This window comes from Saccharomycodes ludwigii, chromosome V, assembly GCF_020623625.1.
Source record: "Saccharomycodes ludwigii strain NBRC 1722 chromosome V, whole genome shotgun sequence".
NCBI lineage: Eukaryota > Fungi > Ascomycota > Saccharomycetes > Saccharomycodales > Saccharomycodaceae > Saccharomycodes > Saccharomycodes ludwigii.
The window spans coordinates 303,863-320,544 of record NC_060204.1 but is presented as its reverse complement, the minus strand read 5'-3'; the positions used below and the strand labels follow the sequence as shown (position 1 = coordinate 320,544).

At 30.5% G+C, this 16,682-nt stretch overlaps 7 protein-coding genes across 7 annotated transcripts; 5 read left to right on the top strand and 2 right to left on the bottom strand.

Moving 5' to 3' along the window:
- Positions 1–75: 75 nt before the first annotated feature.
- Positions 76–1,665, top strand: MPA43 (Mpa43p; the record flags this gene model as incomplete). Its single annotated transcript, XM_046081457.1, has 2 exons — positions 76–1,012; positions 1,081–1,665. The coding sequence occupies 2 exons, from the start codon at positions 76–78 to the stop codon at positions 1,095–1,097; spliced, it is 954 nt and encodes a 317-aa protein (XP_045933575.1). The 3' UTR covers positions 1,098–1,665.
- On the bottom strand, positions 1,655–5,563 carry RAD50 (MRX complex DNA-binding subunit; the record flags this gene model as incomplete). The annotated part of the gene is made up of 1 exon (XM_046079254.1): positions 1,655–5,563. One exon carries the CDS (start codon positions 5,561–5,563, stop codon positions 1,655–1,657), a length of 3,909 nt encoding a protein of 1,302 aa, XP_045933574.1.
- Positions 5,564–6,729: 1,166 nt separating this feature from the next.
- NRD1 (Nrd1 complex RNA-binding subunit) lies at positions 6,730–8,448 on the top strand (the record flags this gene model as incomplete). The annotated part of the gene is made up of 1 exon (XM_046079255.1): positions 6,730–8,448. One exon carries the CDS (start codon positions 6,730–6,732, stop codon positions 8,446–8,448), a length of 1,719 nt encoding a protein of 572 aa, XP_045933573.1.
- A 1,395-nt stretch (positions 8,449–9,843) lies between these two features.
- Positions 9,844–11,493, top strand: SCDLUD_003920 (uncharacterized protein; the record flags this gene model as incomplete). The annotated part of the gene is made up of 1 exon (XM_046079256.1): positions 9,844–11,493. One exon carries the CDS (start codon positions 9,844–9,846, stop codon positions 11,491–11,493), a length of 1,650 nt encoding a protein of 549 aa, XP_045933572.1.
- Positions 11,494–12,058: 565 nt separating this feature from the next.
- On the top strand, positions 12,059–12,865 carry MRPL17 (mitochondrial 54S ribosomal protein mL46; the record flags this gene model as incomplete). The annotated part of the gene is made up of 1 exon (XM_046079257.1): positions 12,059–12,865. The coding sequence occupies one exon, from the start codon at positions 12,059–12,061 to the stop codon at positions 12,863–12,865; it is 807 nt and encodes a 268-aa protein (XP_045933571.1).
- Positions 12,866–13,119: 254 nt separating this feature from the next.
- Positions 13,120–14,658, bottom strand: TEX1 (Tex1p; the record flags this gene model as incomplete). Its single annotated transcript, XM_046079258.1, has 1 exon — positions 13,120–14,658. One exon carries the CDS (start codon positions 14,656–14,658, stop codon positions 13,120–13,122), a length of 1,539 nt encoding a protein of 512 aa, XP_045933570.1.
- Positions 14,659–15,019: 361 nt separating this feature from the next.
- On the top strand, positions 15,020–16,234 carry RTC4 (Rtc4p; the record flags this gene model as incomplete). Its single annotated transcript, XM_046079259.1, has 1 exon — positions 15,020–16,234. The coding sequence occupies one exon, from the start codon at positions 15,020–15,022 to the stop codon at positions 16,232–16,234; it is 1,215 nt and encodes a 404-aa protein (XP_045933569.1).
- Between the last annotated feature and the right edge of the window lie 448 nt (positions 16,235–16,682).

Genomic DNA, 16,682 nt, shown 5'->3' with positions numbered 1-16,682 from the left:
AATTTTAAATATAACATTGATTTGCAAATCCAAGAATACTAATAAGACTGAAACAATACCCATTTATACTTAATAATGAAGGACATTGGGATTGAAAGTAAACCACTAGGTGTTGGTTTAGATTTGGGATCTTCCGCTGTACGAATTTCATTATTTGACTATGAAAATGATAATTTATTAAGCACCACTTCACAAAAGGTTGCATATTACATAAATGACAATGACCCATGCATTTTCAAATACACTCAATCGACTCCAGAGATCCTTTGTGCTATAGATCAATGTTTTAAAAATTTAAAAATTGACAAATTTCATCAGAATATTAAAAGTTTTGGTATAGCTGCAACATGCTCCATGGTTGTTTTAAATAATAATTCGGAACCATATAACTTAATACCAAATAATCTTGGGAAAATACATGATGTGATATTCTGGATGGATTCTAGCAGTGTCCAAGAATGTAAGGAAGCGAATAAATTGATAGATTCTTCTGAAAAGGATAAGTTGGGCGGGTCAGGTTTCATAGCGGAAATGGCAGTACCAAAACTTATTCGTCTGTTTAAATTTAAGAAAAATGTTGTGGTCATGGACTTACATAAGTATATTGCCTATATAATGTGCAAAAAATTCAACTGGTCCTTCAAATCATTAGTTGACATCCCCAACAAAAATGGGGTAGCTCATGATGGTGAATTGTCAGGTTGGTCAAATCCAAATATTTTGAAATTAGTTGACGAGGCGGCAAGCCGTATTGGACCTGTCATTGATACCGATACTAAGAATGTAATGAATATAACATCGCACATAGATTGCTACACAAGTTGGTTTTCCACTTTCCCAAAACCTGACAAGTCAGTATGTGTGGTTGCTGGGACTTCTACTTGTTTTTTATTTGCCTCTAGCAGGGATAATCTAGTCATTCCTGGAGTTTGGGGCCCTTTCACAAATGTTTTCGAGAAAAATAACTTTGATAAGGATATCAATGTATATGAATCGGGACAACAAACAACTGGTATCCTATTAGAACACTTGTTACAAACACATCCGTGCGCAATAAAATCTGGTTTATCACAAGCAGAGCTTCACGTCAAGATTAATAACTATTTGGATTGCAACGATGATAAGGGATCGGTTCATTTATTAAATAAGTACAAATTTTTGTACGGGGACTTCCTGGGCAATAGGACCCCCTTTGCAGATCCAGATGTAAGAGGAATGTATATTGGAGAATCTTTGGATTGTTCATTCCATGATTTATGCATGAAATACTTGTGTATTTTAGAGTTTTTGGCCTTTCAAACCAAGTTTTTGATAGATAGGTTATCTGAGAACATTACCCAGGTATATATAGTTGGATCGCAAGCTAAAAATAAACGTCTTTTACAACTTATCAAGCATATTAATAAGCAAAAAAAAATCAAAATACCGCACAACAAAAAGGCTTCGGAACTGATGGGCGCAGAAGGTGCATATCTAATTAGTAAATATCAAAGTGCTTTACTTGAGATGAGCACGCAAAAAAGATGTGAATCGTTCCAAGAAATTCAAGATCCCCAATATACCAAAGACATTTGTAAATTATTAGATGCAAAATACGATATACACATCGACATGATTAAAGTACAACAAAGTTATATAGAGAGAATTAAACAGTCTATCCAGTAATTCTATTTATGTCAACCCATTCTATTTGTGATTTTTGTCTATCATCCCTTTTAACTCTGAAAAAATGGTCCGTAAATTCAGAGGCATTCATATAATTTAAAAAACTTTCATCATGTGTAATAACAATGAGTTGGAAGTTTCTCTGACTTCTTCTATATTGGATAATATTATGCAATGCTTTAGCTAAACTTGCTATATTGTCTTCATCTAAATTGGTAGTAGGTTCGTCCAATGCTATAACACCACAGTTGATTCCAAATGTTTCTGACAAAGCCAACCTAATGATAATAGATGCTAACACCTTTTGTCCTGCAGAACATCTACCCCTCATATCTAATTCTGCATCTTGCTTATACATAACGACTCGGTAATTATAGGATTTTCCACGGGTGTTGGAAATTTCATCTGTTTTAATCATGATGGTATCAACATCAGTGCCACTATATGTTTTCTTCCATAACTCATCGATAATCCTGTTGATATCCTTCATTTTCAAGCTATGGTATTTCATAATTGCACTATCTAGTGCCTTGGAGTAAGTGTCTATATCATCGGTAACTAGAGTTTTAGCCTGTAATTTGACCCACTCATGCTCATATTTAGCGTCAATGTCTTTATAGTCCGTCTTTAACTGATCTGTTAGCGCTTTTATTTGATTTTCTAGTTGTCTAATCTCCCCAAGCTTTCCGGCATTTTCCGCATTTAATTTTTCAAACATATTCCTTAATCTTAACGACTCCTGTTGATATTCCTTTTTTTTAGCTTCTGCATTTTGAACATCTAGCTTTAATATTTCCTGTTCTATAGATAGCAGTTTGTCTTTTAGGTTCAATAAATCAATATTTAATTTCAAGTTTTTCTCTTGGTTTATAGAGTCTTGTAAAGTTCTTGTGGCAGCGTTAATCTTATCATTAAATTCAGCAATTTCATCAGTAATGTGGGACATCTCTTTTTTTAGCCCTTCTATTTGTTCCTTAACATGTTTTAATTTCACAGAACCTTCGGTATCAAATTTGTGTATATCATTCTTCAAATTAATATACAAATCCTTGTTTTTAACAAAAGTATCAAAAATGGACCTTGTTTCATTCTCTATGGCTTTAAACTCCACTTTTTTGTTGCTCAATTCTATCTCCAAATGTTGTATGTGTTTGGTTTGTTTGGCCACAAAACTCTCTCCTTCAGTTATTTTTAGTGTTAAAGATTTAATAGCATCATTTTTTTTAACACTTTCCAGTTCCATATTTTTTTTATCAACCAAGGATTTTTCAGCTTCATTCTGTTTGAATGTGTTATCCCTTAATAATGAGCAAACTTTATCAAATTCTTTGGAGTTTGAATCTTTCAATACTTGTAACTCATCAATTTCCTTTCTTAATTTTTTGCCTCTTTCATTAATCCGCGTTTGCTTTTGTTGCAATTCTTGGATTGTCTCTAATGGACCATTTTTCTGATATATACTGACTTCCTTTTCTATATTATTCTTCTTCTTACTAATAAACTCCAGTTCGGCATCCAATCTGGCAATTTCCTCGCCCAAAGGTTTTAATACTTCAGTAATTTGTTTAACAAGCGACTGTGTCCTTTCATGCTGCTCTCTTTTATCTTTCAATAAGGCTTCTAATTTCTTGGTTTCTTCCTGAATAAGATTTTTTTCCGATTTTGTCATTTCAATTTTAGAGAGTAGATCTTTCAAGGAAACAAGCGATGGACCTGCCTTACGTAAATCGCTTAGATATGCTTTTTCCTCGTTAACTTGTTTCTTCAAAGTTTCTTCAAATTTTGAGGTTGTTCGCTTTTCCAATTCTTTAACTAATTTCAGTTTATCATGCAAGTCTTCAAAGTTGCGTTGACACAAATAGCAACAATTCTTTACATTAGCAAATTGCAACGCCTTTAAATTAAATTCTAAAGTTGTTTTGTGCATTTTCAAATTCTCTACAGCAGTTTGACAGGATTCTTCTGTTTCTTGTAAAATTGTATCATAATCATCAATAGTACAATCTTCAGGCAATATGCTTTTGATCTTAGATCTGAGTTTTTGAGCTTGCTTATCATATTCTTCCAAATTCTCTTGAATACTCAAGTAACTGTATTCAGATTTATTATAGTTGTCTTGAGCCTCTCTATAGATGAGAGACAAAGTTTGTGCTTTATCTGCGAACGTTATAAATTTTTTTTTAAAAGTAGAACAGAGCATTTTATCATCAGATGGGATTGTAAATTCAAGATGTTTTAATAGTTCGGTATGATTTTTGAAATCAGCAGCTTTTTGCGCCAATTTGGACTTAGTTGAAGTAAAATCTTCTTTTATTATCGAAAACTGAGCCATTAGGTCTGATTGACGATTAGAATCAATAATTTTTTGTTGAACAATGTCAATTTCGTTTTCTAGTGAGATCAATTCCTTTTTATTTGCATTGATTTTTTGATCAAAAGAATTATCAGAATTTCTCTTTTCTATTTCGTGAAGTTTTTCTTGGTAATTACGAATATTCTCTTTAATAGATTCTATATCAGATTCCGTGTAATTAATGTTGGCTATTTTTTTATTTAATTCTGCTACTTCGTGGCTCAACTTGTCTTTATCTGTAATAGCATACTTAATACTTTGTAATTCAATACTTTGCTCATTTTGTAGTCTGGATATATCCCTATTAGAATTTTCTAATTCAATAGCATTTGCCTCAACTAAATTACCAACTTCAGCATTTAATTTGTTATAATACGTAGTCAGAGAATCCAGGCTAACATTCTCTAAATCAAATTCCTCTTTAAAAATTTTGATGGTTTGTACTAATTGCTCTTTTTTCAAATTGGTATTTTTTTCCCAAGATACGAGCTCGCCATCTCTTTTAATTAATTCATCATACTTTAGACGTAAATTATTTAAGTTGGCATTTCTTTTGGATAACTCATTAGATTTCCAATTTTCTATTTGTAATTTTTTAGCTTCCAAATTAGCGGTAAAATTTGATAATTTTTTTAGAAGATCAGATTTACCCATATTCAAGGGCGAATCTACTGTATTGGTTAGTGTTTCAATTTGTTCTTGTAATGAAATTTTACTATTACGCAAGCTTTCTAACTTGGACAAAACATTTTGAAAGTCTTGGTTAGAATCAAACAATTTATTTGATTGTTCAGTAATTTCGTCTAGCTGTGTTCTAAATTTTTGAACTTGCAATTCATAGGTTTTGATTTTTTCCTGTAGAGTCGTTATATTCAATTTTGTAACTTTGCTTTTGTTTCTATCCGATTTCAAATGCTCTACTGATTGTTTCAATAGTTTAATATCGATGCCCATATCTTTTTTAATGACTTTTAGGTTATCAATAGCTTTGGTAAACTTCATGGCCTGAAAAATTTCATCAAATTTTTTTTTTAGATTAGATGGTTCACTAAGTGGCCATAAACTTTCTTCTTGATGACAAAAAATAACGTATTCTAAGATGGCTTTAGGGACGCCCATATAGAGCGGTACTTTAGTGTCAAGTTCAGCAGCCCTTGTACTAATGGTACTCCTTTCATTCTGGTCATTAACAGTGACTAATTGGCCCTCCAAAGTTTTAAAAGTAGTGGTAGTTTTCTTAACAATTAGTTGAATATTACGAGTAACGATCATGTTTAGTCCATTAACGCTAGTAAAAGAAAAACGAACCTGAGCCCTAACGTCTTTTTCGTGAGTGATTTTAGGATCGTGGACGAAAGCGCCACCTTTACTATTTGGGGGTAAATCACCAGTTGTGGCATACTTTAAACATTCAATAACAGTGGTCTTGCCTGAACCATTCGTACCGACAATTAATGTTAAAGGTTTTCCAAATTCAATTGTTTCACGATCATCTGCACCAAATGATCTAATTCCTTGAATTGATAGTTTGTATATTGATGACATTAGTGGAAAATTGGAAATGCCTTTTAGGTGTAACTTGAGTTACCTCGAACTAAGATTATGAGATTGATTAAGATGAGATTTAAAAGAAAAAGAGAGAGATATTTTTTTTATTAAGCTCATGAATGTTTTTTTTGTTTTCCTTTTTTTTAATGTAATGTGAATATTTAATTTAAGCGATACATTTTATCCGAATTATCTGGAGTTGGGTATTCGGAATGATATATGAATATATTTTCATTATTTGTCAGTGATTTGTAGCATAAATTGCAACCAAAAGAAAAAGTGAAGGTGGCGTGCAGTAAAATAAAATTGTGGTTTAGAATTTGTTGCACACAAAAATTGTAAGAAAAAGAAAAAGGTATTGCAGGGGGGTGCGTGGACGGGTAAGAAATTAACGAAGAAAGAAAAGAAAAAAAAAAAAAAAAAAAAAATTACAAGTAAATTAAAATTGATTTAATGTGTTATTCTTTTCTTTTTATTTTTCATTTATTTTTAAAAAAATATATTTTACATAAAGCTGAAAGGAGTATATAAATAAGGACCTTGCTGATAAATGTCTTTTTTTTTTTTTATTCTTTTTTTCTTCCCTTTAGCTTTTCTTAATTATCTTGAGTTAAGAGAAATAATAAAAGAGAGAAAAAACTAAACGATAATCAAGAATTTCAAGTATAATAAATAATATATTATTTTTTAAAATTAAAATTAAAATTAAATTAAATTAAATTAAATTAAATTAAATTAAATTAAATTAAAACCTTTTTTTTTTAAAAAAAATATTGTATTCTAAATATCACTTTTATTAATATATTAACTTTATTTCCCTTTTCACCGTTATTAACAAAAAATAAAAGAAAAAAAAATATTAACTAATAATAATAAAGTTATTTTAAAACTTAAGATCAACCAATATCAATAAGCCATAAACCTTTTATTACCTGTGGCCGTTATCACTACTAATATTAATTAACTACCTACTATAAAAACAGTTATTAATATTTTTTTTTTTTTTTTGTTCTTACATAGTATTAAGCCGATAACAGGATACTATAATAACACTAGATAAATAAACTAGTAAATATATATACATACACATATATATTACAGAAACCTCCTCCTACGTGTCCCCCATCCCCTTTCCAAGTACACTGAGAACTCTAGTAATACAAATGACATCGGAAATCCAGGATTTTATTGACACCCTTGAATCTTTTAAAAGTTTAAAGAGCGGCATTTCAGGTTCTCGTATTAAAAAATTAACGACATTTGCCCTTGAAAATGTCTCTGAAGAAGAAAATTTAGTTAACTTGGTTATTGAGTATTCAAAAAATTGCGAGGCGTCTCATAAGCTAGGTTCTTTATACATTATTGATTCTATTGGTAGAGCTTACTTAGAGCAAGCCCGTGCTGCTAATGAATCTATCAAAAGCGTCTCTCCAAAGGGCACTTTTGCTCATGGTGTTTATACTTTGGGAGAATCTATTCAAGAGTTGTTAGGAGATGCTATTTCTAAATCTTCTACAGATCATAAGGCCAAAATACGTGATTTGATCAACATTTGGGATAGATCCGGATTGTTTCAAAAGGGATATTTGAATGCTACGCGTGCCAAGTACTTTACTGAACTGGATGAATCTGCCCCAGGTGCTACCAATTCTGAAGCCAATACTAACGGCACTGCTTCCGCTTCTGCTTCTGCTTCTGCTTCTGCTTCCAAGGCTCCATCCGTTGATTTGAATAGAATATTGATTTCTGTTCCATCTGAGCCAATTATTCATCCAAACAGTTTTGAACTTCCAAAAAATATTACTGCTTCTAATGACCATGATGCTCAACAAGCTGCGTTGGTCAAGGCCTTGGCCATGTTGCAGCAGGGTAAAGTTTTTGTTTCCAGACCACGTTATGTTCATCAAAACAACAATGGTAAAATGAACAATAATAACCGCTCCACAAGAGGTGTTTCCAAGTCAACTTCTTATGGCAATAATAATAACAATAATAATAACAATAACAATAATAATAATAATAATAATGGTGGTGGTGGTAGATCATATAGAGACAGAGGAATGGGCAATAACTATAATGGTAGTAGCAGTAGTAGTAGCAGTAACGAACAACCAAGTAATATCGGCAATACGCACCATTTGTATCCTAATGAAACTAATACACCGGGAAATCCACATTTTAGGCCTAAACAAGTTACATTTGATCCAAGTGTTCCACCCGAACACATCAAAGTACTAAGTCGTACACTATTTATTGGTGGCATCACCCCTAATATGAACCAAATGGATGTTGCTAGTACCTTAAGGCCATTTGGTGAGGTGCAATCTGTTATATTGAACCATGCTCGTAAACATGCCTTTGTTAAAGTTTATTCAAGGAGGGAAGCTGAAAATATTCTGAATAATTTCAATAGAAATCCAAACTCTTCATTAAGAGTGCGTTGGGCAGTTGGTTTTGGTCCACGTAACTGTTTTGATTATCAACATGGTATGGGTATAATACCTATTCAAAAATTAACTGATGCTGATAAGAAGTGGACAGTAACAGCTCAATGGGGAGGATCTAACGGCGCTACTTTGCAATCAAATATGGTTATCGAAGAGCCAGATATTATTGTTGGTGAAGGGTTATCTTCTAAGTTGGTTTCACAAAAATTGCAAACTTCAAGCTCACCAGGCGGACATCGTCATAATGGTAATCATAATAATAGAATAAATGAATACTCTGCCCCAATATCTTCGGCTTCATCAAATTATGAACAAAATCCCTACCAAAGATATATACCGCCCGTTCAACAACAACCTATGGTGTCAAATGTGGATCCAAATGCTCAATTAAACACTTTAATGTCTATGTTACAACAACAGCAACAACAACGTTGATTACATATACTTTTTTTTCCCCCTGTATTATTTATCACTATTTTCTATTTTTATTATTGTTTAAAAAAAAAAAAAAAAAAAAAAAAAATATTTATTCTTTTCTTTTAATATATTATTATTATTTATCCAGTTTTATAAGTATTTAACTCGATATTAATTGTTTACCTTGTATGTTTATTTTTTTTTTTTTTGTGCAAGATAATAGAATAATTTGATTTTTGTTAATAACTGTAAATGGGGAGAAGTTAGGATAAGTGCATAGAAAATAGCTTTCTTAGATAGTTTGGAAGATGAAGACGTTGCATAACCTTCCTTGTGTTGACATTTTTACTTATTCTCTATTTTTACTATAATAACAAATTTTTCTGATAATAAAAACTAATATTTGAAACTTTTCTTGACTATAGAGAAGAAGAAGAAGAAATTGTATTTGTCAGGTATAATAAAAAAAATTAATCAAGTAAAATAGTATTAGTACTCTATGTAAATTTTATTTTGTTGCTTGATTTATTGGTTATTTCACAATGGTCATTATGCCTTGTTAAATGTTACCAATATAATGCGTTTAATGTATGATTATGAATAACACGAAAGAATGGATTTAGCGTTCTATTCTTAATGGTCAAAAATTTGCGCAAAAAAAAAAAAAAAAAAAAATACTTACAAATTGCTCACCATACGTCATAGATAAAACTTCTAGTATATATAAATGACAGTGTGAAAACTTTATTCTTGGAAAATACCAACAATATTAGAAATATAAATTTTCTATCTTTGTCACAGTGCTTTAGCTTTCACCCATATACAATATAGTATATAATTTAGTATAAGAAAATCAGTTATATGATGACTAAACTTTTAAACCTGATACAAAAATTGCTGTGCTTTTATATTCAATAGCAATTATAATTTTATTCTTGGCATAAAAAAAAAAAAAAAAAAAAAAATTCCAAAAAAGCTTTTTATAAAAATTATTTAATGCATAAATAGATATAAAAAAAATTTTTTTTTTATGTGTATGTATTTGTAATAACTAATTTAACAAAAAAAATTTGAAAACAGCGATATGCCAGCATGTTAGAAATTGTCCAAAGTAAATTAAGCAGACTAATAAGAATATATATATATGTACACTTTGTCATTTTAATTATTTAATTCATTAAATATCTTCTTTTTTAATATACATCTATATTTATATTAGTCTGTCTGCCTAATTATTTTTATTAAATATTTTTTTTTTTTTTTTTTTTTTCTTTATACCCTTCTTCTTGCATTTATCTTCAATTAATAATTAAATTATAAAATATTCACCTTTTAAAAAAATTTTAACACTACTAAAATAAAAATTGTAAACCTTTGAAAAAAAAAAAAAAAAATAAATAAATAAAACTGAGCATGGTGATACAGCAGCCTGGAAACTTTTCTGATGTGCCTGATAAAAACGAAATAAATAAAAAAAAAGTAGATGTTTTAGTAAAAGAGTATTCACCAACAAGTATAATATTATTAAATGAAAATAGTGCTGAAAAAAATCGATATTTAGGTTGGAATTCAAGAAAATCTTTTTTAGCTTGGTTATTAATTTGTTTTAGCACAGGGCCAGTTTCGGCTATGGCAAAAACATATGTCCCAGTTGTCATCCAAGATATTACTTACACGCTAGGTCATCCCAAGAAGTTACCGAATAAAAAATGTGAGCAGTTTGGTAGTGATTGTTATTTTGAATTCAATGGTCATTTGGTTCAAGCAACTGCCTACGTAACATATTTAAAGGCTATTTATACAAGTTTGGAAGGTTTGGTTGCCATTGTATTGATGGGTATTGCCGATTTTAGTAACTATAGAAAGTGGTTAATGTGCGTAAGCATTGCTTTATTTAGTATGATATGTTTTATCTTGTTGGGTGTCGCTTGGGAGCAAACTTACGGTAGACTAGTTGGGTCCTCGATTTTATATGTTGTAATGTTAATTTGTGATACAATTTATCAAATTACTCAAGGTTCTTACATTCCTGTTTTTATGAAAGCTAAATATGATGAGGTTCAAAACTGTAATTCAATGTTAAAAACTGGCGCTACAGTCAGCGCTATGGGAATCATCGCCAGTAACCTTGGTGGTATTTTGGGTTTAATTATTGGAGTTGTTATTGTGTACACACATCGTGTTGTTAGTACTTATAGAAATTATTTAATTGCAATAATTATAGGTGGTGGTATTTCACTTTTTTGCGTTTCTATTGGTTCCTTTTTTTTGCCAAACTTTAAGGGGGAAAAGTTTCAATACAGTATTAAAAAAAATGGTTCACTACAAGTAGTTAGCTATCCATTTAAAAGATTTACACGTATCTTGAAAGATATCTACCAATATAAAGAAGCTTTCAAGTATGTTGTTGGGTGGGTTTTATGGAATATTTCTTATTCCAATTTCCTATTTATCTTTGGTTTGTTATTTCGTACCACTTTGGGCTTAGGTAAAAGTGCCAGTGAATATACTATTTTCCAATTTGTCTCTTATATCGCTGCCTCTTTAGGTTCGTTTGGTTGGATGTTAGCTTATAGAAACTGGAATGGATCTCATAAAGCTAGTACCAAGTTGATTAAATATACTTTATATTTTTTATTAACTATTGGTTTATTCTCTAATATCTGGGGGTCAATTGGTGCTTCTTCTAGTAGTGGAATTGGTTTCAAGCATGGTTGGGAATTTTGGTTATTCCAAATTTTTTTTACTAGTAGTTCAAGTGCAATTCGTTCTTTAAATAGAGCCGTTTATTCGGCGTTGTTACCTACTGGTAAAGAAAACGAATACTTTGGTTTAGAAGTTATGTTGGGTTTGGCTACTGGCTGGTGTGAATCTTTAATTATTGCTGAAATCCAAAATAATACAGGTAATCTAAGAGTTCCATTTATTCCTAACTTGTGTTTGTTTGCTATTTCCATTTTTTTTTTCTGGTGGACAGATTTAGATAAAGGTATGAAACAAGTGGGTAAGTTGGAAAAAACGGCGTTAGACCCCTTAACTTCAGAAACTGGTGAAATAATATAAAAAGAATAAGAATATTGTTAAAAAGAAAGGGGAAAAAAAAAATTGAGTGATTTAATTTAAAGTTATATTTTTGAATATAAGTTAAATATTCTTACGGTATTTAGAGATAGAGTCTAATTTTATTATTATTATTATTTTTTTTTTTTTTTTTTTAGAAGATGTTTTTATTAAAATATTAAAAATTATCATTCTGTCATTTAAAAATAAGATGACAAAAAGTTAAATATTAAAAAATCCATATAAATAATCAGTGTCACTATCTTCGTATTTACCTTAAAATATGTCCGAGAGTTTCGGACATACGAAAATAATTTTAGTACCAAGTGATATTTCACAAATCAAATGAAAAAAAAAAAAAAAAAAAAAAAAAAAAAAAATTTTCCCCTACTCTTAACATTCACATTGATGAAACTTTCCAACTGTTGGTTTTTATTAAAAAAAAAAAAAAAAAAAAAAATATTAGTATATAATTCAACAAGGTAAACATCACATATAGTAATTAAAATAATTAAAAAAATTGATCAAAGAAGCAAAGATAAGGGAGGGAAATAAAATAAAAAAAAAAATGTTGTTCACAAGATCCTTAGCTACTAAAGTTACCAAACCAAGTGTAATCGAATCAGCCATAATTTTATCGAGAACACCAATAATTACACAACAACCATCTAAATTAGAATCAACATACTGTGCATACCAACGTGAGTTAGAACGTCGTTTAATGTGGACTTTCCCACAATATTATTATTTCAAAAGAGGCACTTTAGCCGAACGTAAATTTTTAGCTTTACAACGAGGACCAGTTTCTAAATTACCAGGTGTTTTCTATTCTAAAGGTGTTCCAGACGTTAGGGGAAACAGAGAAAGAAATGCCGCACAAGAAATAGTGTTGCCATTAGAACAACAATCAGAGGATGACCCTAATGAGGGTGATTCAGCTTCTTCTTCCCATAATATTAACAGAAGAATTTTACCAAATAGTAGAATTACAAAGGCTGACGAATGTGGAGATTTAAAAAGCTTGGAAAGACGTTTAGATAAAAACTTATATTTAATTGTTAAATCTAACAAAACAGGTGAGTGGTCTTTCCCATCCTTCCTCCAAAACAGTAAATGTAAAATTTTGCATGAAATTGCCGAATCCGGTTTAAGAGAATTGGGTGGTGATAAAATTAACACTTGGACTGTTTCTACAAAGCCTTGTAAAGCTTTAGTTAATGGAGAAAAAGTTACATTTTTCATTAAGAGCCATATATTAGCGGGAAAATTTGAACCAAAGACTGAAGCTTTAGAATTTGCTTGGGTTGCCAAAGATGAATTGAAGGAAAAGGTTGGAGATAAATATTATGAAGCAATCGGGTTCTTATTGAACTAAATGTGTGTATATATATACATTATCTTTTTTTTTTTTTTTTTTTTTTGTTCATTATATCCTTTTATCGTTACTACCAGTTACACCTGTAAATATATATAAATAAATATTAATAATTTATTTTGTATAACAAAACAAATATAATAAATTAACACACTGCTAATACAAAAGTAACATTTGACCAAAAGATACTTCAAATCTAAATATGAAAAAAAAATTACGTGTATAATAAATATGGACATTTATAAGTTATTATATCAACAAGAATAATACTCAATTTCATTGTTGGAATTTGACAATATAAAGGAAGTTTTCCGCTCTAAAAATTTAACTAATGTTGAACCCTTTAGATTTAGCAATGAAGTTGAGAAGGGCCAAAAAACAAGATTCACGTATCTTTCTTTATTCTGATTTTCATATGATATTCCCAAAGTTAATCCATCTTGACTAATACTGATAGAGACGATCTTAAATCCGGAGTCGCTTTCAATTACTTTTATCAACGACAAATCATTCAAATTCCATAACGATACCAACCCGTCATCACTACTAAATGCAACAAATTTGCCTCTTCCATCAACAGCAATTGTAGTTATTTTAGAACAATGAGGATACATCTTATAAACAGATTGAAATTTATAGCTTAGTCCATTTTCTTCATCATTATCATTATTTATTTGCTTTAAAACATCGACTTCGCCAGATTTAAAACCAACAAACAAAAATTTGCCGTTATTATTCCAACAGATTGAATAAATAGAATTCTCGTACTGAATGGTGTTAACTATTTCCAAAGTTTCGTTTAAAAAATGCAGTTTATTAGATTCAGTAACAATCACAACCATATCACTGACAGGTGAATATTTACAATCAAAAATTCTGTCGTCATCAAAATACCTTTTATCTACGAGGGTCAGTTTTTCTTCAAATGAACTATTATATTCATATACTCTTAAAAATCCCCTTCCCTTAGTGTCTTCATAATCAATATACTCATGCCCACAAACACAAAATTTAACAGGCGCAAGCCTATTCCAACTAATTCCATTATTTAGAACGTATCCAAATTTTAATAAAGTGTGCCCATATTTATTCTTACCACCTATTTTTTCCTCTTTAGGCAAAGGTGTCTTTCTATCAGCAGAAATATCACGCGCAGGTACTTTCATGAAACATAATGTGCCATCTGATTTAGTGAATGCCAAGTGGTTTCCTGTGGGGTCCCATTCTATAGAGATAATTCTTGTTGAGGCTTTTATCGAGGATTGAAATCTTGTAGATACATGTGATTTGGTTAATTGTTTCGACTTTAATTTTTGACCAAAAAGATTTTGCTGTAACGCTACGATTCTGTGAAGATAACTTTTATCATTATACTTACTTTTCTTGGTGTTGTATTGTCTTGAGGAAGAATGAATAGGAGCATGTGGTAACGTAGAGGATGAAGGGGAAACGTTTTGGTTAGTTGGTTTCCTTGGAAGTTGTTTAAATGTGAATTTAGAGGACTTAGAATTGTTTGCAGTGGAAGTAGCAGCAACAGCATCAGTGTTGATCTCAGAGGCAGTTTTGGAGGAACCAGAATTCAAAATGGATGACGGTGAAGATGGTAAAGTATTAGGCCCTCTAGCTTTAGAAGAATTATATTTCGAATTGGTATTTAAATTTTGTCTTGTCGTTGAAATGTTTGAAGCTCTGGGATGTGTTGGTATTTTACCTAAAGGTCTGGAAGCTGCCTTGGGACCTGCAGGTAGGGATGAAAATGGTCTATTATTAGACTTACCGGATCTTCTGTTCATATCTTTATTCTACTGTGTAGGTTTCTTTTATTTTAATTAATTAATTATTTTTCTTTCTCTGCCCTTTAACTCAATTAATTACAACTGCAATTTTAAATTGATCAAAACTTGTTAATAAAATATTTGTAAAGTAAATAAAAACATTTTCTTTGAAATGAAATATATATATATATATCCGAAGCGTTATTTTGTCCAAACAATAAAAACCACGATTACTGGAAAAATTTAATCATCATAAAAAAAAATATATATATATATATATATATTTTTTCATTTTTTGTTTTATTCAAAAGTAAACTTATTTATAGTAAAACAACTGCCATGATATATACATCAAGTTGACAATTAATAGCGTTACACAATGTGTTCTGACCCTAAAACTTCTAATACTACCCGTAGAAGAGCTTTTATATACAATGTTTCCAAAAAAACCGGTGATAATAAACTAGGTCTTGTTGACAAAGATAAGAACAAGAATCATGACAATAATGTCACACAATATAACAGTACTCAACCTCTAAAAAAAAAAAGACGGTCCAGTTTTTCTACAGCTTTAAATTCTCCACTTATAAGAAATTTAGAAGATAAACAAAAAAAAAGAAAAACAGATGCATTTGATGACTTTAACCAAGATACTTTCAAAACCGATACTTTATCCGCTGCTTTTGAAAATGATGACGATAAGAGCAGTGAAAATGGCATTATTACTGATGAAAGTGACATTGATGAAGAACTGGAAAAAGCATTAAGTTCATCTCCAGGTAGAGAGTTAAAGAAAATTGACTACATCGAGCTACGAAAGATGAAAGCAGAAAAACTGAAAGATGCAGCTCTACTGGGAAGATTAGAGGATAAAAAAAAAGAATCCGTACAGATTAATAAGGTGGCCGAAAAGATGCTCGAAAAGAGCCATCAAAAATTCCAGGATATTGGGAAAGTATTGGATGAAATAAATGACGAGACATTAAAATTCGAGAGAAAGTTAAAACTTCGTCATAGATATATGCAATTGTACCCCCATTTACCACCAGTATTAAACAATGATGAATTAGAATCTTCTGTGAGAGAATTCTTACCATTGTGTCTAGATATTTTAAAGGGAAAAAGGACTTCCATCTATTATGGAAATGCTAAAATGTTATGCGAATCCTCCACCAAAGCAATGTTAAATGTAGAAGAATTAAGGCAAGTTCTTTATGATACGCCTGAGAAATTTCAAGCCGGATTTTATGGTTTAAAGAGACAGACAAGGGTGGCAGACCTGATATTAACTAAATATAAAGGCGAAATTGAAAGAGCTTATAAAAATCCAATAGTTAAATGGTGGGGGGTGGATGATTTTAGTAAATATGTTTTAAGTCCAGAAATATTGGCACATTGTTGTAAGAATCAAATGAATTTAGAAACAATAGATGATGCTTGGGATATTATGGAAAAAACTACCGAATTTGGCAGCATTGTAGCTGATACTGACCCATTAGATAAATGGGAGATAGATTTTGAAAGAGAAAAACTTGAAAAGCTAGGGTTGGGTGTGAAGTACGGTAGTGAATACTACAAAAGAACTAATAAATAAAGGACAAACAGTGTTATTAATTAACGCTGTGAAAGGTTAGCATGTTTATATATATATATATATGTACATCAGATTTATGCTGAAGTCATTTTTTTTTGTTGTTCTTTAAAACATCTTCTTTTCGATTTGGAAACAATTTATAATGATAAATGCTTCTTGTATATCTTATATTAATAGGGCCGTTTATGTAGGAGTTTTGTGAATTCCTAACACGTGCTTTTAACACCGGTGTCATTTTTTATTTTTATTTTTATCATCCGCAGTGAGTTTCCGAACCATTTTTTTAATCATTATCGGAATTAAATAACACAATTCAAGCCGGAGAAAACAAAAGGATATAAATATAATTCACTTGGAAGCATGTTTTGTAATAAAATGTTTCCTATATCCATAACGTGGTGCTTTGCTTAATAGGGCCTTGGATTTAATTGTCGTAATTTTTTTTTTT